Genomic DNA, 23359 nt, shown 5'->3' on the forward strand with positions numbered 1-23359 from the left:
AACATTTTTCTCATATGTGGGTAAGGAGGAGGAGGAAAAAGGCCTCCAGTGGGATTGACTTGGTGATGGAGAGAGCGGGAGAACAAGCTCATACAGTTGGGTAGAGAGAAAACAGAGCAATAGCTGACAGGAGCACAAAGTGGAGCCTTTGTCATACGATCGGTGCAATCTTTTTGAATCGCTACGCCTTAAAGTTTGATACGTGCCGATGACCTTTCCCTGAACACCCTCCCGTTGGACAACAATGCACCTGTCTCTGCTTTGCACCCTCTGCCTTCATTTTGTTTTGCTTTGTGGGGCAGAGGAAGGTCTTGAATTTCCCAACTTTGATGGCAGGGACAGAGTGTTGGATATCAACGAGCGCAGCTACAAGAAGGCTTTGAAGAGATTTGACCTGCTTTGTCTGTTCTACCACGAGCCCGTGCCTGCCAACAAAGGCCTACAGAAGCGCTTCCAGATGACCGAGCTGGTCCTCGAGGTGAGAAATATCGAGGGAGCAAAAAAAAAAAAAGAAAAGAAAATGGTGTCATCTAATAATTTGAAAGTTAAGACTCAAAAATTATTTACAACTTGCACTTTCTCCAATCTCTGGAAATAGCTTTTAGTTTACAGATTTCTCTATGTGAACACTATCAGCTGACAGCTCAGGTACTGGAGAACAAAGATATTGGATTTGGGATGGTGGACGCTCAGAAAGATGCCAAAGTAGCCAAGAAGCTCAGTAAGCCATTATACCCACAGAGTATCTTGATTTTCCAGAGAGTATTCTTTTTTGATTGAACCCGTTTTTGGTCAGGCCTCGAAGAGGTGGGAAGCCTGTACGTCTTCAAGGATGATCGCATCATTGAGTTTGATGGAGAACTGTCAGCAGACACTCTTGTGGAGTTCCTCCTAGATGTGAGTGGACCTAGCACACATGTAGCATGATTCCAAGATTTTTGGTGTTGATCTGTATTGAAAAAACAAATCCAATATACATATTTATTCAGAAAACAATAAAACATGATCATTCCTTGCATTTTTTCACTGTACACCTCCTTCTGCAGGTGCTGGAGGACCCAGTGGAAATAATCAACAACGCAATGGAGCTCCGAGCCTTCGAAAGGATAGAGGAAGACATTCGCCTCATTGGTTACTTCAAAGGAGAGGATTTATGTTAGTTTACCACCATGTAACACGGCTACTTATCAAACTGGGACAAAAAAAGGGTGTCTTCTAATAGCTCCGTGCTGTCTCCCAGAAGACCTTTAATGGGATCTCGAGCTCTGTCACCTGATTTTACTGTGTGGGTTTTCTCATGAGAGGCTTTAAATAGCATCTCGTTTGCAAACTTCTAGGTCAAACTGCAGCTTTGTTCTTTTGATTCTGTTATTTTCTAATCAAGATCTTACTTCTTCTACACTGGCAGAAGAGCCAGGTCGTGCTCCTTTATAGTAGTAATATTGTTGGAAATGCAAGAGTACTGCCACTAACACTCTCTTCCCGCCTCTCAGACTACAAAGCTTTTCAGGAGGCCTCGGAGCGTTTTCAACCGTACATCAAGTTCTTTGCCACATTTGATAAATCTGTAAGTGCAAAATACACGAGACAAAACAAACGCGTCATGTGAGTTCTCAGAAGAATTTCGATTCTTTCAGGTGGCCAAACATCTCTCCCTCAAGATGAACGAGGTGAATTTTTATGAGCCCTTCATGGAGGAGCCCGTCGTCCTGCCTGGCAGACCTCTATCTGAAACGGAGATTGTAGACTTTGTCAATCAACACAGGAGGTTCATGCGCTACTTTTTACTCATGTTGTTCAAAACTGGCGCTGGATTGCAAATGTTTGCAGGGCCACTCTGAGGAAGCTCCGGGCAGAGAACATGTTTGAGACATGGGTAAAGAAAATTCAATTCAATTCTCTCAGGCTGTGACGCATGCAGTTGAAAATCATGGAGCTTGCTCAACCTTTTGCTCACTTGCAGGAGGATGACACGGATGGAATTCATATTGTCGCATTTGCCGAAGAGGAGGATCCAGGTCTGTAAATATTTTCTTCTCCTTCAGGCCAAGAAGGTGATGACCTATAAATTGTTGTGCCCCTCCCGCCTCTCCACCTTCACCTCTTAGATGGCTATGAATTCCTGGAGATCTTAAAGGACGTGGCGAGAGACAACACCAACAACCCGGATCTCAGCATTGTCTGGATTGATCCTGATGACTTCCCTCTGGTTGGTCCTTTTTATTTGATTGATATTTACCATTTTTACAATTTCTTCCAATCAGAGATGCAAGTGACCTCTTTGAGATTGTCTTGCGCTGACTTTGAAATGAGTCATGTGACTTCCACCTCTCAAAGTGAGCACTAAGCAGCAACTTGTTTCATATTGTCTAGCTCACCACTTACTGGGAAAAGACCTTCAAGTTGGACTTGTTCAGGCCTCAGATTGGTGTGGTCAACGTCACAGATGTAAGCCAAACTCTACTCGTGTACCGTACAAAAAAAAAAATCTAGACCTTTAAGAGATGTTTGTTGTGCACTCCAGGCCGACAGTGTGTGGCTAGACATGTCCAACGACGAAGATCTGCCCACTGCAGAGGAGCTAGAGGACTGGATCGAGGACGTCCTGTCGGGCAGAGTTAACACGGAAGACGACGATGACGACTTAGAAGAGGACTCTGACGAGGACTCTGACGAGGACCTGACGGAAGACGGCGACAACAGCCTTGACCAAGAATATGAACTAGATGACTGAGTATGTTAGAATTTTGATCATACTTTCATTCTAGATGTCCTTTTTAGAGATTCGATGTGAATGCTAAGAGATTTGAGATGACATGACGGCCACCTAATGCTTAGTCAAGTGCCATGATCATTGCGCAATGTCATAAAATTGGTTTTGCTGCTGAAGTAAATGTAAAATACTGCTCAGTTTAATTTACTCTGGTAAGAAATTACTGGTGAAAAAATTGCAAATTGTTACAGCAGGTTTTGTTGCATGGGGCGGAGTAGTTGAAAGGGTCCCCCCCCCCATTTTCTAAGCAATCATTAGTCCTCATTGCACTGAAAAATGTCAAGCACCTCTTGGGAACACAAGAGCTTTGTTGTTGTGACTCTTCTAATCTTCCAGCGCCTACCCGGGAATAACGAAAACAGACTAATTTGTCATTTGAAAAGAGCACCTCAACATGATACACTTATTCAAATTAAGGTCATTAAAACAAACCATTCTTTTAGACCTCCAATACAGACTGCATGTCGTATTTGATTTTACTCACCCAGAAAGCAATAGGAGGAAATGAACTACCTGGCCAGAGTTGTTTGGACCTTATAGTTGAGCCCGTGTGTCTATCAGCCGGGACAGAACATTTGTTTGAAGATGAAGCCAACAGAGGAGACGATGCATCCACCTGCACATAACCACGTCATTACCAAACAAATAGAAGGGGGAAAAGCATTCCATTTAGATGCAAATGTTCATTTTCTTCTTGGTCCATTCCCATCCTGCAAGCAAAAGGCAGTTATATATGGAAGAAGGGAGGGCGGGGATTGGAGCCGAGGACAGATGAGTTGCGACAGGCAGACCCAGACACTGTATTTGCACAGCCAATTCGTTTTTAGCGCCACACATTGATATTCAGGCCTGACATGCCAATTTTAAACTCGACGTAGGCTATGATCTTTATGCTGCAACATAACATTTTAGAAACAATAATATACATTAATGTTAACATCAACCATCTTAAGACACAGCAATTGTACAAACGGCCATAAAAAGGTTTTAATTTTGTTCCCCAATACAAAGGCCCGTGTCAAAGTTATTGTATTTAACACTGGCACACCGTCAATCGGTAACAGTGTGACAAATAAAATAAAAAAGGGGACAACAGGGGACATATTACCTTCTTAAAATAATGGCCGACAAGTCATATTGATTTTTTTTTTTTTTGCCTTCCACACGTCCTCATGATGCTTAGTTACTTCAGCTAAAAATCAGCCACATCTCTCATTAAACAGATGATTCAATTCTACCCCAGAAATGAGATTATTATTAAACAATGCAATATCAGTGTGCGGTTCATTTTTGTGTTTTCTGAAAAAAAAAGACTTGGGCCATCATTTTAAAAAGACAACGATACGAGTAAACAAATATTCTGTACATACATACAGTTTGTGTATACATACATAAACACATACAGTGTATTGGCATCCACAAGTTCACCACTCAGTAGTTCTGTTTAATGCTCACCAGGTGGCAGTAGCATGCAACCCTCATCTGGAGACGTGACCGACCACACGTTCCCGGTGACTTTGAAATCGCTTTTCTTTGTGAACTTGCTTCTTTTCCACCTCATTGGCTAAAACTATCCAGCTGTGTACTCAGCCGTGGTGGACATGAGGTATGTCTTTGTGCATAGTCGTGAAGATGTTCTGAAGCGGCGACGGGGTTGATTGAGACTCCAAAACGTGTTGACCAGTACATATATATTGGTCTGTGAGTTGAGTGAAGTTAGAAAATCCTGATCTGGTCCATCCAATGGAAGTTTGTCCAAACGTTGCAATCACGCCTAACTCAGGCTTAGATCATTATTTTCACCACATGTACAAGTCTTCCGTCCGAAATGAAAATTCCTGAAACTTAAAAAAACTGTGTGTGCTATATAGAGCCATAAAAAAACACAATGAAAAGAACCTACAAAAAGACCTACACCGAGGTCTCTGATTGTAACCGCAGCACAAACTTGTGTGATTTCGGGTCAATGTATTCCTCCGACAAGCGGATGTAGGGGATCCTCTTGACGGTCACCACCAGACCGAAGTCCGCACACTTGAGGATAAAGACGGTGCCATCTCTAAGGCCGCTGGTGACTGACGCCTCGCTGACCAGAGTCCACTGACGCGCCAACCAGTGGTCCCGGCTGTACTGCAGGGTAGGGCCTGGTTTCAGGTAACTCTCCAGGAAGGCCTGCGCAAGTGACAGGGAAAAGTTTGGTTGAGTACAAAAAAGGCAAAGAAAATGGGCACACATTAGCGGTTTGGATAATTTTTTTGGCAGATGTTAGTAGGGTCATAAACAGTCAGGCCCGAACTGTCACATACTTTCTTGATTTTCCTATTAAGATGGGGTTTTAGGAACATTGAATACATCAGCGACCTGCCGCAATATTTATTTCACGATGACGGGAGATGAGATCTGACCTTAGGTGACATATTGTTGCTAATGCAGAAAGCCAGATGTTGTTGGATGCTCTCCATGCTGTGGCAGTGCTGCTGTTTGGTTGTCCTCAAGTACTTCTGCAGGGCCCGTGCCATGGACGGGAAGATGGCTTGCGCAGCCTCTCGCGGGTCCATCACATCTCCTGGGGCTTTCTTCTGCTCCTCTTCCTTCATGTGCTTTACATGAGTGAAGGCCTCTTCGACAGCAACAACCAGTCTAGCAGCAAAATGGAGTGAAAGGGTGACATCGTGGTTCTCTGATATCTGGCCATTACACACTACTGAAGAAATTAGGAATGTAGGTTTCATTTACATATTTAGAAGCAATTATCTTTGACTTGCGATTTATGGAAGAGAAATCAACTCAATTCACTTCACAACAACCAGTAATTTGGCAGTGAACAATTCAAAATAAAGAACCAAGCAGCTTCTAGCCACTCCACTAGGTGACGTTCGCAGACAAAACTAAACACATTACGTTTCCAAAACAACCAAATAGATGCACCATAACATCCACTAGCTTAATAATAAACGCCATAAATGAGCTAACGAAAATAAAATGTCCGTTGAATTCAAGCAAAACATTTAGACCATCCATTATCTGAACCGCTTATCCTCCCAAGGGTGCTGGAGCCCATCCCAACATACTTCAGGCAGAAGGCACCCTGAACCGGTTGCCAGTCAATTGCAGGGCACACACACAAACAAACAACCATTCACACACTCACACCTAAATGACCAAATACATTATTAACAGTTCAGGGAACAAACTAGAATCTTGGCAGGATTCCAGAGATTCGTACAATACTGACAAAACAAGCCAAATGAAGAAGTTGCACAAGGTTTCCCGATTGCCCCCTCACTCACCGGGCTTTACGTTTGCGCACACGCCTGTCGTGCTCGGCCTCCTCGTAGTAGAGTTCGTTGTGGCTGGAGTCCCGGCAATGGGCGGCGGCTGCGATGATGGCTCTGGACTGGGAGTGTGCCATTCCTGCAGCTGCGTTGTTTCCCGGACCTGCCACAGCATACGGAAGGATGGAAAGAATGACTCTGCCATACATACACATATACATACAGGCAAACCCAAAATTATTCCTGTGCCAGGGGTATGAATAACTTTGGGCGTAACTATCTGGTCTATTTGTAACCCGGATAGGCCAAAAGTGACGCCCAAAATATCCAGTGTGTATATTTTACACAAGCTACTGTGTACCATCACAAATGCAGATTCTAGCGCCAAATCCTGCCTGTTGCAAATGCAGGTTAAAAGATGGCAGCACTATAAATTATTCAAGTGGGCCAGAGAAGGCGCGTGAATGGAATAATTCATGGAGGGAGCAGCGGGGAGCGTTTCGGCACATCCTGCTTAGAATGACACTGCTTGGACACTTGCTATGGATTATTATGTTTTACACATTTGCAATTCCTAGGGAAGAATACAAAAAGCCATTTGCCTGTCAGGCATCATTGATTTAAATCAGACGACCGATTCAAGAAGAGTGGAAATAAATTGCACAGGCGTGGGAGTGGATGCAGGGGTGGAAAGGGAAGCGGTGCAAGGTGGGGAAACAAGTTGTCAGCTGTTTCTTGTCAAATAAAGACAAAAGCCGGGATAAAAAAAAAAAAAGTGTGCTAGGTTAGTGCACTTGAGTGATGCCACTTGAGGACGGGCGATAATTTAACAACAACTGAGTGTTACATTTACACAGTTGACTGAATATTTGACATTAACCTGTGGCATACCATGCCAATGTGTGTGTGTGTGTGTGTGTGTGTGTGTGTGTGTGTGTGTGTGTGTGAGAGACGAGGCATCCAAATACAAATTGAACATTTACAAAGCGCCTACAGTTTGTGCATAAACAGTAAATAAGAAGCATCAACATAGATTTGACTTACTGTTCAATAGATAGGCTCTGAGTTTGGCTTTAAAGACTTAAAGAGACAACACCAGGAGAGGAAACGGTTAACGACATGCAAAAGAGCAAAAGGCACAGCAGGAGGTTCCACAAAAAAAGCAACACACACCTTCAGCAGGGGCAGCGGGGAGGTCCCCGTCCACGTTGTAGACCTTGAGGCCAGCCAGGTGCTTGGCGGCACGCGACTTGGAGGCGGAGAGCAAAGCCGGGTTATGGATGGCAAAGTCGCAATAGTAGTGCTCCAAAATGGCCAGTGCTGCCCGCTGAATACTGCACACACACAATGTGTACCTCCATTAAATTGGGTAATTTGAGCACACTATACAAGCCCACGCATTCAAAATGTAGAGTGGGTCTGAACAATCATTCCAATCGACATTGTTAATTAGAAGATTGTAATTTTCATAATTGCAAAGGCTGCCATTTTGAAACCCCAAAATCTTGTTTAAGTGCATTTATTTATATTTTGTCCAGATAAATTCAGTGCTTAAAACGTACAGAAAAGTTGAACAGACAGATTGTGTGTGTGTGTGTGCGTGTGCGTGTAAAAATTCACAAAACAAGACATTGTTCAGTGGCCCTGCTACATTTAGTCAATTATTAAGCAGAACAAGAAGGGAATGTGCACAAAGGCAACAATCCAACAGGTTGCTGTCTCTACCTCTTCCAGGCTGAGAGGAATTGCATTCCCATTTAATTAGGAAGTTCTGGCAAGAAGGAACACCTAAAAAGGCATTCCTATTGCCCTAAAATGAACATCTTGTTGGGGCCAACAGCTACAATGAATTTGCTGGAGATTGGGGTCTGAGCTGAATCAGCTTTGAAATAACACATCTGATGGATCCCCGAGAGCATGTTTGTGTACTGTACTTTCCAAGCCACCCATTGCTTGCTACTTGTCTCACCTGAGTTGTCCCAAGTTGTAGTGTCTGGTCTCTCCATCTGTGGAACGTGTGACACACACCGAGAAGTAGGGCTGAAGCTGCCTTAACTCCAGCAGCACGATGGCCAGGTAGTGAATGAAGAGGAGCGCGTCCACCAGAGACACAGCGTAGTGCACGATCCCCTGGTAGTCTTCATCCTTGAGGGCACAAAAGGGTGGATGAAGCCAAAGTTGACCACTTTGAGCCACTAGATTTACATATCCAAGCAAAAAAACTGCCATTTAGCAGACACATGTAGGACAAGATGTAGAACACATGAATATTCAAATATATTTCAAAGGACTATTAGATTTGTCTATTGCCTTACAAGCATGTTAGCATTTCTAGTTCAGGCCACACATCCCAACACTTTTGTCCTTCATGGATATTTAGCATGCATTCCGCGGCACATCATGATCTCACCTGCGAATCGAGTATCCTCACGCTATAAAACAACCAATAGGCGAGTACACAGAGCAGCACCAGAACAGCGAGCAGTGCTCGGAAGACAAAGAGCCGCGGGAGGCTGGCTCGCGCCGGTCGGAAGAAAAGGGCCCAGACGGCCAGCAGCAGGATGAGCAACTTGAAGGCCACAGAGATGAAGAGGCCTTCGCAGGCCGTGCCGCAGCTTTGCAGCTTCTCTGGCCAGAGGAGGTGGGGGAGGACCATGAAGGCCAGCGGCGAGAGGAACACCAGGAGGCCCAGAATCACGGCCAGGGTGAGCGTGAAATAGCGACGGCAGTCCAGACCCACGCTGTCCTCCAGGTCCTTGGTGATGCGTACAATGTCTTCCTGAGAGAGACTGTGTTCCGATGTGCCAGTAACGGCCGTGGTGGTCTCACCCCAGGTGTCATCCTGCAAACATGAGCAAAAGGAACATAAATGGGCAAGATGCTCCTTTCGATTATATTGTTTTTACTTGCAAGATACAAGCAAAAGAACAAAAAATCCAAATTAGCACTCAACAAGCAAGTCATCTATCTAGCAACCACAGGACTACACTATAACTCCAAATCAAAACCTCCCCCAAAATAGCGAGACAAAAACAATTAAAAAAAAAAAAAAAAGAAAAAAAATCAATGAATGCAATTTGAAAACATTCAAAGCAAAATCTATGCCTCAAAGCTTCATAGTGATTATTTTTCCACATGGACTCTCATTACTGCAGGCTCATGCACTACTCAGTAGAAATAACATGGCATGAGTTTTTATTTATATTAATCAAATGTTGCTGTTATTTCATTGCAATTTTTCAGAATTTAATGTTTATTAGACTGTACACTTGCCCAGATGGCAGTTGGTGCATCATAGAACTGGATTATGTTCATTATTTTACTACGCCATGAATGAAAGAGGAGGTTATCTAATCATGTGAGAAAGGATGGGATCAAAAATGCAAAGCAGAAAAAGAAAACAGTGTGTGATGCCAACCGGGCTTGACTGGCGTGCGGGTGAGACTGTATCCGTAGATAGTGAAGGTCAGCCATGTTGGAGCGGAGCCCTTATAATAACAATGATAAGGACTCTTTGCACTGCAGTAACAACAAGTTGCCGGCACAAAGAGGAGGAAACACCGGCTGACGGGGAGGGGGGGTCCTTAGGCAGTGATGGGGGAACGGGGGGGAGTCTGGCTGTCTGGGGCAGAGGAAAGGGGCTTTGGGAAAGAAATCAGCCTCGGGCCTCAGGGTGAGAAGAGCATGACAAAGTATAACAATGAAAGGTTGGAGCTGCAAGTGTGTATGTACGTTGACTCACTGATTGCTCACTGGCTTAACTCTGCTATAAAATGTTTTTTTTGGGGCTCCAAAAAAACAGCATGATTATGTCTTCATGGAAAAGTGTGTGGATTTAAATACGCTCAATTAAACCACACCACCCACACCTTTTGTTCTTTGAATTGCAAAATAACATGTTCATAAAATGAGCAGTGAATGACCCAAGGCCATCAATGGTAAAAAAATAACTTTACTGATAATTATTCTTTAAAAGAAGAAACAAAATTGTGGGTATATTTGGTTGGTATTGACAATAATATTTTGTAGCAAGAAGGAAAGCAATGGATGCCATGTACACTTATTCTTTCACTTTTTTTTTCAAAATCTAAAAGTAAGCTGTATTGCGAAGTACAAAATATATCTTAAAATTATTGTAAAATAAAATATTCACGGACAATCTTGTTGCATATGTTTGAGCAGTTGAAATGGTGTCTGGAATTAAATTTCTAATGTCAAAGCAGACGGTGGAATGTCTGTCTTGGGTTCATACATGCCAAAAACACAAAACATCTCTACAAGATTTCTAACATAGAAGTACATTTTGGGTGATAAAATAGGAGATAAATCCTCTTCAAATCACTTACACTTCCCATGGTAGGTGAATACATATGTCTATAATCTGTTCTGGACTGCCAGATTAAAAATAGACAGAAGTGACCCACATTTCTCTGCAGGATAAACCAATTATAGACAGACAACAGGTTCGGAGTTTCCTTCATCACGTGAAAGTAGGTGAACGAGAAGAAGCGGCAAAGAGCAGAACATGCCCCAGAGCAGTTCAGGAACAAGACGACTATTAAAAGTGAGAAGAGGGAATGAGCCACAATGAAGACTTGGCCTGAAATTACAAAATTAAATGACTTCTTAAAACAGCAGCGACTTCTTTTAAGCCTGGGCCAATTTTTTCCCGGTTATCTATTTCCTTACATATAAGAAATGCACTACTGCCGTTAGGAATGCTAACATCACAGGTTAGATAAGACCCCAATGGTGAACTGTGAGTGTAAATAATATAACACACGACAGTGTCTACATATTGTTGCTTTTTTCTCTGAGCTGAGTAAAAATAACAGCTGGTGTAAATCAACTGTCCATTAAAAGCCTCTTTGTCAATCGGTGTGCTGCAAACAAAACGTTGAACAAGTGCACTCAACTCACCCCTGGGAGGCAAGATGTGTGTGTTTGTGTGTCTGTAGAAATTGTCAGGAGAAGAAAGGCCACTCAAACCCGATCAAAAGTTTGTCCAAAGTCGGAGAAGCGTGACAAGGCTTGTACTGCTTCAATGCTTGTCAACGAGTGCTATTGTGATTTAGAGTGCATAAGCTGGCTTGCCACTCACAGTTGAACCAACACCAGTGCAAATTTCAAAACAAGATTTGAAACAAAAAAAAACCCCACATACCTACAATTGTGTTCTTAACCATCTATTTAGCTGGATGTGTTTTCAAATGTTTGTAATCGTCAGCATTTTATGAAATGTATCTGACATGGCTCCTTTTGTCATGCAGGTTAAAGCAGTATCGCTGTTGTAGTATCTGTGCTTTTTTACTAGCTTGAGTACAGTACGGAAGAATGGTGTGCTCAAAAATTGCAGCTATACAACAAGCCAAAGGTGTGTACAAAGCAAATACAAGAACAGAGCCGGTTTGGGCCTATTGGACCTACCTGACCCGGTGTGTTGCTAGCACCAGTGCTGACCAACGGAGGAAGGTTAGAGTCTCCTTCTGTGCTCGTGACAATAACCTCTGCTTTCTCAACTACAGGTTCAGAAACCTCCAGAACCTGCAGAACTTCATCGCCTGTCTCCATCGCACTAGCCGTGTACGTCTCAAAATCGTCAGCCATCATTTTTCTGTCCCCAAGCGGTCCATCACAATCCTCACCGAGTCCGTGTAAGACTGATTTGCCACGCAATGTGGATTTGAAGCCGAGTAACGCATTAGACCACTTTATATATACAATTTACCCATCATGCCTTGGGAGGTAATGCACGTCACTTGCCTCTTCGTGTGTTTCAGGGAGGGGGGGCTACTCTTTATGGAGGTTAGAGAGAGTGAAGGAGATGGGGAGAATGTGAGCGTGATGAGAAGTTGTCATGGGAGAAAAGATGGACAGTGGGGTAAAAGGATGGATAGATAAAGAAAAACAGGAGGGGGGGAGTGGCACACTAAACAAACATTGGTGCACACCATCCCGCCAGGCTAAGAATAAACAAAATAGCGATTAGAAGATGCACTTCTCCCATCATCGTATTCTTCACTCTTCACCAATCCCTTTTTTCCGTTTGTCCCTTGAGGCGTCCTCTCGCATTCTTCTCGTCGTTTGCCTCAGCACCACTCTGCGCCCATTGCTTCTGACCCAGTGAACACTGGTCAGGGTGTGTGTGTGTGTGTGTGTGTGTGTGTGTGTGTGCGTGTGCGTGCGTGCGTGCGTGTTTTAAGGTAAAACAACATCAAAAAAGAAAATATTGAATTTTCTTGCATACCAAAACTAAAAAAATATGATTGGGGTGCACAACAGATAAATGCACATACAGGAACAATTTGAAAATACATATCTGAATGGAAAGGGTGCTATCGTGATTTCCGCACATGCACCGCACACGGTGCGAATTGTAGTCCGTAAGGATGTTGTCAGTGAGAACGTGGATGCAACTTTGTAGGCAGGCAAACAAAATAGGCACTTTTTTTGGTCACTGTTTCTATTTCAGTTGTGCTTTCATTGTTTTTAAAGAACTGGTTGTGTCGCTTTGACCGTCGATAAGTGTCATATGTGTTGTCTAGACAACGTCTAGCGAGCTCTTTTTGGTCCAGTCATATTTTTAGACAATATTTTGGCGACAAAGTTGGCTCTTCACTTCATGTCGCTTCTCTCTTTCCTAGCCTCCAGTCTCAAAAGTACGGCTGGTACCAAAGATAATGAAGCTCACCGCTCTGCTCTTCTGCAACCATCTTTTTTTTTTTAACTTCAGGCAGACTTTAAAGTACACAGTTGTACAGACATTTTGCTCCACCACAAAATACTTTTGCATGATTACAGCAGCAGATTGGCCAAGTCGTCTGTAAATTAGCTGTTAGAAGCCAAAATGCCAAAAACATGTGATTAGTCAACTTTAAGGATTAAATGTCAATGTGGAGCAGTAAAGTCGACTCATCAACTAAACACTTCAATGCCTCTGGTGGTTAAAGGAGTATATTTTCAGTTTTCCATCACTGTGGCATCAATTGGAAGAATCCATCCCTCAGAATCATAAAGGCATTGCTCGTCTGTTTGTCATGAACCACAAAGTAGCCTCCAGATGGGCAAACGCACATAAATCACTTTTGTTAAGAGCTTGGCAATGCGCTCTACTTAACTATTTAATTATGGTCATCTTGGTATGCTAAAACATCTCCTTCGATTTGCACAGTCCTCCAGGACATTTTGCCTTTCTGTAATGTTCACATTAAAGGGTGACTTGAGTCAGTCAGTGGAGCCGGAATAGGTCAGATAGTTTTAGCTCATCCCACGCTCCTCTCACTCCTCTTTTCCCTCTCTTGTATGTATGTAGAAGTTACTACTGGCATTCCTGACTTCTGCTGAGAATGAATTCTGCGTTTGAATGTAATTTGATCTTTCATGGTGTACACAAAAAGATTTTTAAGCCAAGTACATGGTGTCTTAACTGTTGTTTTCTTTGTCTAGTAGCATGTAGTACAACCTACATTTTTCTGAATCCAAGTGAGTCATTATGGGTGTGTCTATTTTGAGGGAGAGCTTTGTTTGAGTTCTGTCATAGGATTTCTCTGGACAGTACCAAAGAGAGCTGCCAGCCACTTTTACACAGTTAAAGAACAATCGATGCCAATGCCAGAGAATTCTCAAATATTTGCAACAATGGAAGTCGAACTGAAGAAAATATTTTTTTCCGCTCTAACAAAGATTATACAAAGTAGAACACAAAATGCTGACTTTCCCTGCGCTGAACCAGGTGACTACCGTCTTCCTTTGCTTTATTGAACTCTGTGGCATTGGTGAGGCGATTGCTAGTTGGGTTTGCTTCAACAAAGATGAAGGAATACCAAAATCAAAGACAAGAGGATAAAGTGAGCCCAAACACGCACGCCAATCTGGCATCACGGCTCACTATGTGTGTGCAATCATGTGAGAGTAAATCCAGAAGCAATGCTCCCTTGCAGGCCACAGTATGGAGTAAAAACACAAAAGGAACACAAGCAGCACCCCGTTAAAATTAAACACGAGCATAAACAAACGCAGGCAACGTTACCGAAGCTTTCCACAGGGGAAAAGTAGACGCCAAGTAGGTCAACATAATTACAGCGGCGTTTGATTTTTGTTCTGTTTTTATACACTCCTGCGCCAGGCCACTTTCAGAGAGGCTTTTTTGTCTACGTGAAGCGTATGATGTCCAATGACAGACAAGGCAGCCAGACGAGGTCGCGTGACCTCGAGGTAACAAGCTGTCATCAATGGACCTCAGTATCTCACTCGTTCATACAAGGAGCGAGGTAGAAGGAAGACTTTGATGTGATATTGATAAGAAGGACTGGAATCTTGTGGGATCATAAAACAGGGACCAGTGTGGCAAGATGGCAGATGAAGTCAAAGCAGGTGCTTTATACGATAAAAAAAACACATGGCTACTAAACTACTGTATTTAAACTCGCATGTCACAAAATAAAGCACTCCTGTATCATCTGAGGCAAGCGATGTAAGCAACATATTCTGTTTTTACAAAGATATTAATACTTAGCTTTGTGCTTAACAAATTCCACAATTTAAAGCAGATGATGATAAGAAGGCATAAACACGACACACATTGCATCACATACTCGTGTTTATAATTGTACGCGAAAGCAGAATAATTATTGTCAATCTAATAAATGCAATATTCTATAAATTCTTACCTTATGTTTGTCATTTGGCAAACAGTCCATCATACATATAATGCAAGGGTTCATCTTCTGTTGGCATGCATGATGACTGAACACACAGTTTGAGTTGCAGCAACTAAGCAGCTTGGCATAGTCCATCTCTGGTGGGGGCCATAGAAGCATTTGCAACAAACTGACCGTCTCCCTCTCAGGATTAACGTGTTTCTCTACAAAATGACAAACGGTGCATCTAGAGACAAACGAGGCGGCTTACTACAATCTGAGTATTGGTGCAAACATTTATCGACCCAAATGCAGCCCACGAGTGGACCGGTCCCCTCTAGTAAATAGCAGATGGCCTGTTGCAATGCCGATAAGCACACGTCATCTCATTTTAACTTGTGCTAAGTCTCTTGAGCGCCAAACCTTTTCCAAAATGAGATATTACTCGCACTGTTTGGAAAATGAGGGTGAGACTTTTCAATTTCTGTGACACAATTTAGACAACAGTTGGGATGAGTGATGGGCCTACCTGAACCGTCTCGCCCCGAACTGCAGTGTCACCCAGCAATGGCTCTGCAGGAGCGGGGTTAATAGTTACTGATTTTTCCGAGCGTCTGTCCTTGCTGCGAGACTTGTGGCGATCCCGGCTTCGTTCCCTGAAAAAGAAATTCCCAAAAATGATTAACAAGACTGCGTGCTTCAAAGTTCAGCTAGGAAATGTGCAGTAGCCAATCAGTGATTAATTTTCAAACATTGTTTGATTTAATTCGTTATGACTTAATAAGGGCACTCTGACCCCAAAAGAAGTCAAACATGCGCGTCAACATATGAGCTCCATTGACCCGATGCACTTACAACTCTAATCCTGCGTCAAATGTAAGCAGCAGGAATCTGAATCCTCAGTCCAGCAACACTGTGGCGACATGGCACTGTGCCCAAAGTGGATCCATTACCACTGAGGAGCTGGCATGCAGGCCTCAGATAATCCCTCATCTGTCTCCTTCACATTTTGGCTGCTGCCAGTTTGTATATGGAACCAAAACACCAAATGACAATTCTTGAATTAATTCAAACCACAATGAGGTTATTTGCCGCAAATTAGTAACCCCCTCGCTTGAGGTGTGAGAGCAGTTTGTAATATTGACAGCATTTACTCAACTAATTTACTATGAATCAAGGGTTGGGCCTGTTCTTGGAACCCCCAAATGTCAGGCCAGATAATCGACTTAAAATTGTCTGATTTTTCAAGGAATTATTTTCAACATTTCTCCCATCCCTGTAGGGGACATTTTCTGAAGAATTTTGGGGGTGTATAAATCGATTTCTTTTATGGTTTTGTTTATAAAAGCACAAGGAAAAGGTCTGACACTGCACTAACAAACAGTGCCCTTGAATAAGGGCCCAAACTTCAAGTGACCCTCGAATGTTACACCCTGACACGATAACAAACCACGACACAGAGTTACAGGACATCCTGGAGCTGGGAGAAAAGGAGGAAGCAAGCAATGAGTGACACTGCTGGGATTGCTTCAGGCTATTGGGGCTGTGTTTTGATTCCAGGGTGTGAGCCACATTGCTTTCCGCTTCTATTCTTGTGCTTCCCTTTCAATGCCAGCCTTGACTGCTAATCGCACAGACAGCTAAAAAAGTGAAACTATGACCTCCTTTGCATAGGTAATCAAACGAGGAGGAAGAGGGGATGCAGCAGGGCTTCAAATTATTACAGTGAGCATGACTTCAAATAATATTATGTCATAGCTGTTCTTGTTGGAGTCGTTACAGTCACTGATTATATTCATTAATGGATGCCGAACGAGGGCAGGAGGCTTCGAGGGGATTTGCGTATCCGAGACCGTACAGGATAAGGAGCTGCTCTGATTTGATGGCAGGATTATGATGTAGAAAATGAAAGTGAGTATTATCTCTGTACTACATTTCCATGTGCTATATCTATTTATGCATCTAAATCATTATATTGTAGTCAGGAAGTACAGACGAGTAAAAACTTGGCCTCTGTTTGGACTTTGTGGGGGAAAGAATCACAAAGCCGCAGACACATTTTGGAGTGTATCTTGGTGGAATTCCACAGGAGTGTTTTGAACACGAGGAAACAACACATACTTCTCTCTACCCCCAAAAATATCCCTCATTACCTTCCCACAACTTGCTTCTGCTTCATTAGCATGCATCAGCCTCATTTGTATTCCAACCGTACGCTATCCTATGATACTCTGGTCTGATTAATGCAATTTGGTCTGCTGCATGGATCCCTCAAGTGGCTATGGCTTTCTGCCTTGGATGGAGCCCACTGGGACGTTTGGCTCTAGAAGAACACTTTCTCTTCACATCAGAATAAGTGCATTATACGATCGTGGGGGACAATCGCTATCCTCACTTGCAACTGGTCGTCGGAACAAAAAAAAAAAAAAAAAAGCTCAATAACTGCACATAAAACAAGAGTAACAAATTTTATTCCACTGACCAGCATGTGATGGAGACTTCCCATGTGACCAATGAGTTCCGCCAGTGTACCATATTCATGCTCAATTGGGCTTGAGAACCACTGCGGGAGATTTTCAGAAGGAGACATGTTCCAGCTCTGACACCTAGTCTTTTTTATTCTGGTGCTAGTCTACAATAAGAAATCCTAGCAGATTTTCTTTATCCATACATCCTCCACTATTCCAATGTACATTACAAATCATCATCATCATCATCATTGTCCTGCACATCATTAGTTTCATATCTTCACTGGTATGTCCAAAGTGGTGCCAGTGGGTAGCCCCCTAAGGGCCACATGAGCACCCATGTGCCTGCCTGTTCTAAAAACAGTTCACCAAAGACGCGACTTTGGGATTTTCTAGGAATCTTGCAGACGTTTGGTAATCATTTAAAAATGTAAACAATGGCAGAATGCTACAGAAATAAAATGCTGCAGATATATTTATCTGTTTTCTAATCATTGTGAGAAATCATTAACATTACATTTGTAATAATTGCGCTGGGGTGTCATTCATATATCGCTTTTCTATCCTTGGTATTCAAAATGGTTCACACTGCTGCCTCATTCACCTACTGATGACATACCATCAGGAACAACTGGGGATTCAGGACAGCTGACATGGTCACAATGGCCAAGAGGCCATATTTCACCCCCATAATGACATTTAACAACATTATGAAATAATAACAATTGGAGCAAATTAGTTTCAGAATTGTCGATTAAATTTGTCGCCCTTCGCATTCATCGGTGCTGAAAAAGTAGCATAGTTGAAAAGATATTGTGTGTGTTTGTTTTGCAGGAACATTGTTTGCCTGCTTCTGGTTCTGAGAGAGTAATTAGACAACAGTGATGGGGAAGATGCCCCCTGTGTGGCACCCTTTAGTGGTGTGTAAAGATTACCTTCTGACGACCATGCCAAGGGCATTGAAAGCTTGTTTTCTCTCAAATTAGGCACCAGACGGTAGATTTGGCACGCTAAATGAAGAGCCGTGGAGAAAGCACCTAGTAGGGAATCCTTCAATGTTCCATTGCAAATTACTTGCCAATTGCTTGAAGGCATCTCTACTGTCAGGAAGCCTTGGCCAAATGGATAAATGCAGCGGCTGACACCTCGGCACCTGCCGTGCTTAGTTTTCACGTTATGCTGTATTAATATATTGTCATTCAGGCCTACGACCAAGAAAATATTTTGCCTTTCTCTGAAATGTCATCAAACGTCTGCAAGTGAAAATCACAGCCCCTGAAAATTGAGTCATCCTATACATGACGTACTTTAGAAAAAAAGTCTCAAATTCAAGCTATAAGTCTTCTCTTGACATTGATATTTTTTTCCAGTGGTGAGAAGAAAGGGCTTCTCTCTCATCACATACTCTCATCCTATCTGCAGAGGCATCACAAATTAGGCCTGTCAAGCAGAGTTGTGGTGACGCCAGAGGAAGATGAGCAAGATAACCCGATAGCAGCTCCAAGCATGGCTCAACATTAAAGAGAGGGAGGATTCAGTCTTACCCGTGCCGATGGGAACCTCGTGATCGCCCAGAGTGGTAGGAATAGCCAGAGTAGGTTGACTCCGTGTCCATGGCAACACTGTGCTGCAGTTCCACTGGACTGTCTATCCTCTTCACAGAGAGGCAAAGGGGAGCTGTCTTGCTCCGGCCGTCGGCTTGGAAATGAACCCTGAGGCGGGGAAACACCAACCTGGGTGGGGCGACCATAAAAAAGATTCACATTTAGAACCTGACAACATCAACAAAGTGAAATTCAGCAGGTATTTGGCACCCTCCTCATAAAACATTACAGTGGAACCAATGGCCACTTTGTCAGATTCAAGTAAAATTTCAGCTTTCACAAACGATTGCGCAATAGTATGGATTTGTGAAAAAAGCGGTGGGACAATGGTGAGATTGCGGAATAGTATAGATTTGTGAAAAAAAGCAGTGGGCAACTCAGGATTCAATATTGTGACGAAATGTGGCCCGCGATACAAAAATATACGACACACAATTTCTACAATATTGGTGATATATAGTCAGAAATATTTAACAAAATATCACAAAAAATGTGAAAACAAAACCAAAAAGAAAAATTGTGCATTTCTACAACGCCAAAACTCAATCACTGTGGTAGCGAACAAGGTGGCTTTGTAGTTTCGTCATGTTGTCGTTGCATTTTTGGAAAACACTTCTTTCATTCCGTCCTCTGTCTTGTTAAAGCCGAAGAGTCTCCACATTTTTGAGTCCAATCCTGTGGGTGAGTAAATCACATTCCCGTCCACCTCTTCTTGTCAAGAAACACCCACAAGACGATAAACAATATCTGATTAGGAAAAAAGTATCTAGGTTTGAATCAAAGTTTTTCTCACCCCCTGAAAAGCAGCACTGCCTCACCGCTGGAAACTTCCACTGAAACTTACTGGCAATGCTTTCAGCAGTATGTCAAGATTTATGACTTCTTTTGAAAGCCTCAAGGTGCTTAGAAAGTGGGAGAGCATGTTCTCCCTATGGGGAACATTGTTGCATTCACAAGTTGACTTTACAATTACGTCCAAAATGATATAAAGTTCACAATGACCCATTTGGGGGAAGCGTGACATCGGGACAGCTGCGGGTGACTTCGTGGGCGGTCTGTGGGTATGACTGCTTGCATGATACTCATAAAATAATGGGGAGGAAAGAAACACCCCTGCTGCTGTTTTCAACTCATTTTTAAACGCCTGACTCACTGACTGGCAGTCCTATAAGCGGTTGAACAATCTCAGTAATTCAAAGGCTACTGGAATTCTATGGGTTGCCGAAAACCATTATATTCCTCTTGCTCCATAAAGGCGTATTCAGGTCCTTAACGGCAAAAACGTCCTTTTGCCTTCTTTTCACGTCAACCTGGATGACATATTGCTCAGTCTCAACTGAGGTGCAGAGTCCAGGAATTTTCCGCAGTCTTCTGCCATTTAAAAACAACGTTTACTTTATTGCCAGTTGGCTAATATTAAAATCAATCGAACAAAACAAAATGGCATTTGTGCACATCAGTTTATTAAATTGATGCCAGCGATTACTGTCGGATGAGTAAAAGCTCTTTGCACATCATCTCCCTTGTCTCCGAAATACAGTTCAGTCTTTTCAGTTTTGAAAATTGACAACTAACCAACACAGACACTCATGTTAGCATGGACATTTCCAGTTCTATAAGCAAAAAAGAGCCAATATTGTCTTCTATGTGTATTTGAATGAATCATTTAATCTGTTTTGCATCAAAACTGTTAAGGAAAGACAGACAGACGGGAGGAAGTGGCTGGGCTTTCTGCCTGTGACACATGAAGAAGCACGAAAAACCTCACAATCCAAATTGCTGGCTTGAAATCCTTGCTACACTAAAACATTGTTGAAGTTGAATGACAATGTGCACATTGGAACACAAAGCTCATCGTTTGTGCTGCTTTTGGGATTTTTTTTTTTCTTCTTTCATTTTAAGACTGTTTACTCGAGACTATAAAAACACGGGTGTCATATTGCGCAAGACCCAAAAAAGGTTAAATCATATTAGCCGCAATGGATGCGACGTCATGCTATTATGTGCATAGAGCCCAAATATGGTAACAAAGATAGACAGTAGTTTGAGTCACACTCCTTGGTTCAAATTACCTTTTTGCATTTTTTTCCCTCATGTGGCCCAGTTGAGTTATCATTGCAGTGCGGAATCAGAAATCAGATATGCTCAGATCAAAATCAAGCTTTGATACATGATTGTCTGTTTTACGTCTGCAGAATTTAAGTAGCTGCAGGACAGCAGAGACGAGGAACCCGCTGTGCACTCACACACGCATACACAGTAGGGGTCAAACAGCTTTTGAAAGCCGTTTAAAGGGTACCATTCAACTGTCGTATGGATTTATGAAATGAGGCGTTGCAGTCAGTCACAATACAGTAAGTCGGCAAGTAGCGCTAATCCCAGCTCAGCTTGTTTGAAATTGCTATAGGCTAACATAAACACGTCAGGCTACGGTATGTGAAGCATGAGTTTAATACCTTGGAAAGTCAGTTGAGCCAAGGTACCCATTTTGCAATAAAAGAAATTAAGGGTAACCAATAAACAAAAATATTAAATTATGAAAATGATTGCTACATTTTGCCATCCTGAGGATGACTTGATTTGATTTTTATGCCTTTCACTACACAGAGCTTGTTTATAAAATATAAACATATTCTGATTAATTAAAATAATAACACGGTCAACAAAAATGATGAGGATTACATGGGTACTTCCATTATTTCACTTTAAAGCTAACTGCAGACAAGATATGCAGAACTGAATGTCATTGTTGTCCTTTGTTTACAGTAACCACTTAGAATTGACTGGTAACAAAATGTTTCAAGAAAGCCAATCATCTGGTTTTCATTTTGCAGAATCAAAGACTTTTTAAAGCAGAGTTTAACTGTTGACTCGCAATGGCAGACTTCAGCTGCCTGTAATACCACAAAAGGCATCTGCAAAATAGTCACTTCCCTCGAGTAGACATCAAAGTTCCATTGCAGATGAAGTCACGAGACAAGCAGCAGCATGAGGAGAATCGCGTCACATGTTTGCTGTGTTGATGTTGAGGGTCATTACTGCAGTGGAATTCACTTGGCATTCCAGGATGTCCTTGAATTCTAGGCCACAGAGCTTACTTCGGATATCCCCGACTTATTTCAATTTTTTAAATCATTTAATTGAAATAATTTAACCAAGAAGGTAAAAATTAAACCTGCTGTCCATTCTGTTATCTGTGACCTCAGTTCACAATTACAAACTGTAAGTAAGCAGGAAGCCAAATTCATTTGCAAGCAGACAAGTCGGACTTGACTTGATTTACGACTTAAAGCAAGACTTGACTAGACTTGCTTGAATTTTAGTGGAGACTTGACTTACTTGATATTTGTCACAGTAACTTGGGAAACTTGAAGAGCAACACTTGAGACTTGCTTCTGACTTGCACCTACACTATGTGACTTATTCCCACCTCTGACCCCACTCTTATCTCACAGTCTAATTATATTTGATTAAAAATGTATAGCTCCAGTTTCTCACAACACAGTACATCCCTTTACCTCAGAAGAATCAGAAACTATGCACATGCTCATTAAAGTTAATAATTCAGGCGTTACTTTTATACATTTCTTAATGACTGCAAATGAGAAAAATTAATGATATCCTTAGACGATCTAGCAACAAGTGTGATCAAGACACACATTTATATAGCAACCTGCATTCCAGGAAAATTTGTGGATTTCAGTTCACTCAATAATGGATGTTTTATTTCAAGTTCCCCCTCTCAACATTTAAGGCACACCTCTCTTAAGTTTGCTGTCTCCATGGTGAGGCACGTCTTGAAATAAAATACATAATATTCAAATGCATACTATTCTGCCAGACTTTATTTTACTTTTTGTCAAACATAGTTCGGGTAAATTGTATATCATTTTGCACATTAAATTACTGCATTAACAGTGAAGTCTGCTGTTACTGTGGCTACTGCATTGCCAGTGAGCATAGATCACTCCGCGGGTTGCGTTTGATAACTGCTGTCATATATCCCTGCGCGGCTAATACTTTAACAGCTGAGTCCCGAAACAGGGAAATAAACTTCCGTTCACCAAACGACAATACTACAAGCAAAACCAATTAAAAAAAATAAAAATATTAACTCCATAATAACTATGTGACATGTCGAAACTGTAGAAAAGAAGTGTGCCGTACTCGGCATTGGTTAGTGCGTCAGTCTCATAAAAATCATACAGGTAGATGACAAAGGCGTGTCTTTCTCTTCAAACAGCCAAATGACTTTCTACATTTGCACAGTTTACTGAGCCAACACACACAAACAAACAAGCAGACACACATAACAGCAGTGGATACTGCAATAGACATTATTCACGCACACCACTGAGCTAACTTGCTAATTAATTAGCTCATCACGTACGTGCACCACTGCGTTTTAGAAGTGAGGCTCACCTGTTGTGGGGAACAATCTCATTCCTGTGGTTGGCTTGACATCCAGAGGCTGGAAAACACTTGGGCTACAGGAGGGAAGCAGCCCTTGCTAACAGTGGTGGTAGAGGGGGGCGGGTGTCACTGCCAGTTTGGAATGTTCAAGCGCCAGTGACTTGCTTGCAGCACCGGGGTGTAGTGC

At 42.4% G+C, this 23359-nt stretch overlaps 2 protein-coding genes and 1 long non-coding RNA gene across 4 annotated transcripts; 2 read left to right on the forward strand and 1 right to left on the reverse strand.

Moving 5' to 3' along the window:
- The first annotated feature begins 70 nt into the window (after positions 1-70).
- Positions 71-3931, forward strand: LOC148402071 (calsequestrin-2-like). Its single transcript, XM_088360516.1, has 11 exons — positions 71-478; positions 637-721; positions 797-897; positions 1047-1155; positions 1494-1567; positions 1638-1768; positions 1831-1876; positions 1964-2018; positions 2109-2209; positions 2374-2448; positions 2525-3931. The coding sequence occupies exons 1-11, from the start codon at positions 245-247 to the stop codon at positions 2732-2734; spliced, it is 1221 nt and encodes a 406-aa protein (XP_088216642.1). The 5' UTR covers positions 71-244; the 3' UTR covers positions 2735-3931.
- Positions 3736-23359, reverse strand: LOC148402072 (vang-like protein 1). 2 transcript variants are annotated; one of them, XM_088360492.1, is made up of 10 exons: positions 23182-23359; positions 18700-18888; positions 15217-15343; positions 8459-8890; positions 8018-8193; positions 7222-7382; positions 7093-7128; positions 6064-6211; positions 5179-5413; positions 3736-4945 (listed from the first exon to the last, which is right to left on the reverse strand). In XM_088360492.1, exons 2-10 carry the CDS (start codon positions 18768-18770, stop codon positions 4685-4687), a joined length of 1647 nt encoding a protein of 548 aa, XP_088216618.1. In that variant the 5' UTR covers positions 18771-18888; positions 23182-23359; the 3' UTR covers positions 3736-4684. The 2 variants fall into 2 exon arrangements, with proteins under 2 accessions (XP_088216618.1, XP_088216629.1); XM_088360503.1 differs by lacking the exon at positions 7093-7128 and having other exon boundaries at positions 23182-23357.
- LOC148402073 (uncharacterized) lies at positions 16316-21538 on the forward strand. Its single transcript, XR_015854117.1, has 3 exons — positions 16316-16598; positions 18578-18958; positions 19404-21538. It is a non-coding gene; the product is annotated as an uncharacterized LOC148402073 (long non-coding RNA).

The sequence above is a fragment of the Syngnathus floridae genome, chromosome 2 (genome assembly GCF_059516105.1).
Source record: "Syngnathus floridae isolate MCC-2025c chromosome 2, RoL_Sflo_1.0, whole genome shotgun sequence".
In the NCBI taxonomy this organism is placed as follows: Eukaryota; Metazoa; Chordata; class Actinopteri; order Syngnathiformes; family Syngnathidae; genus Syngnathus; species Syngnathus floridae.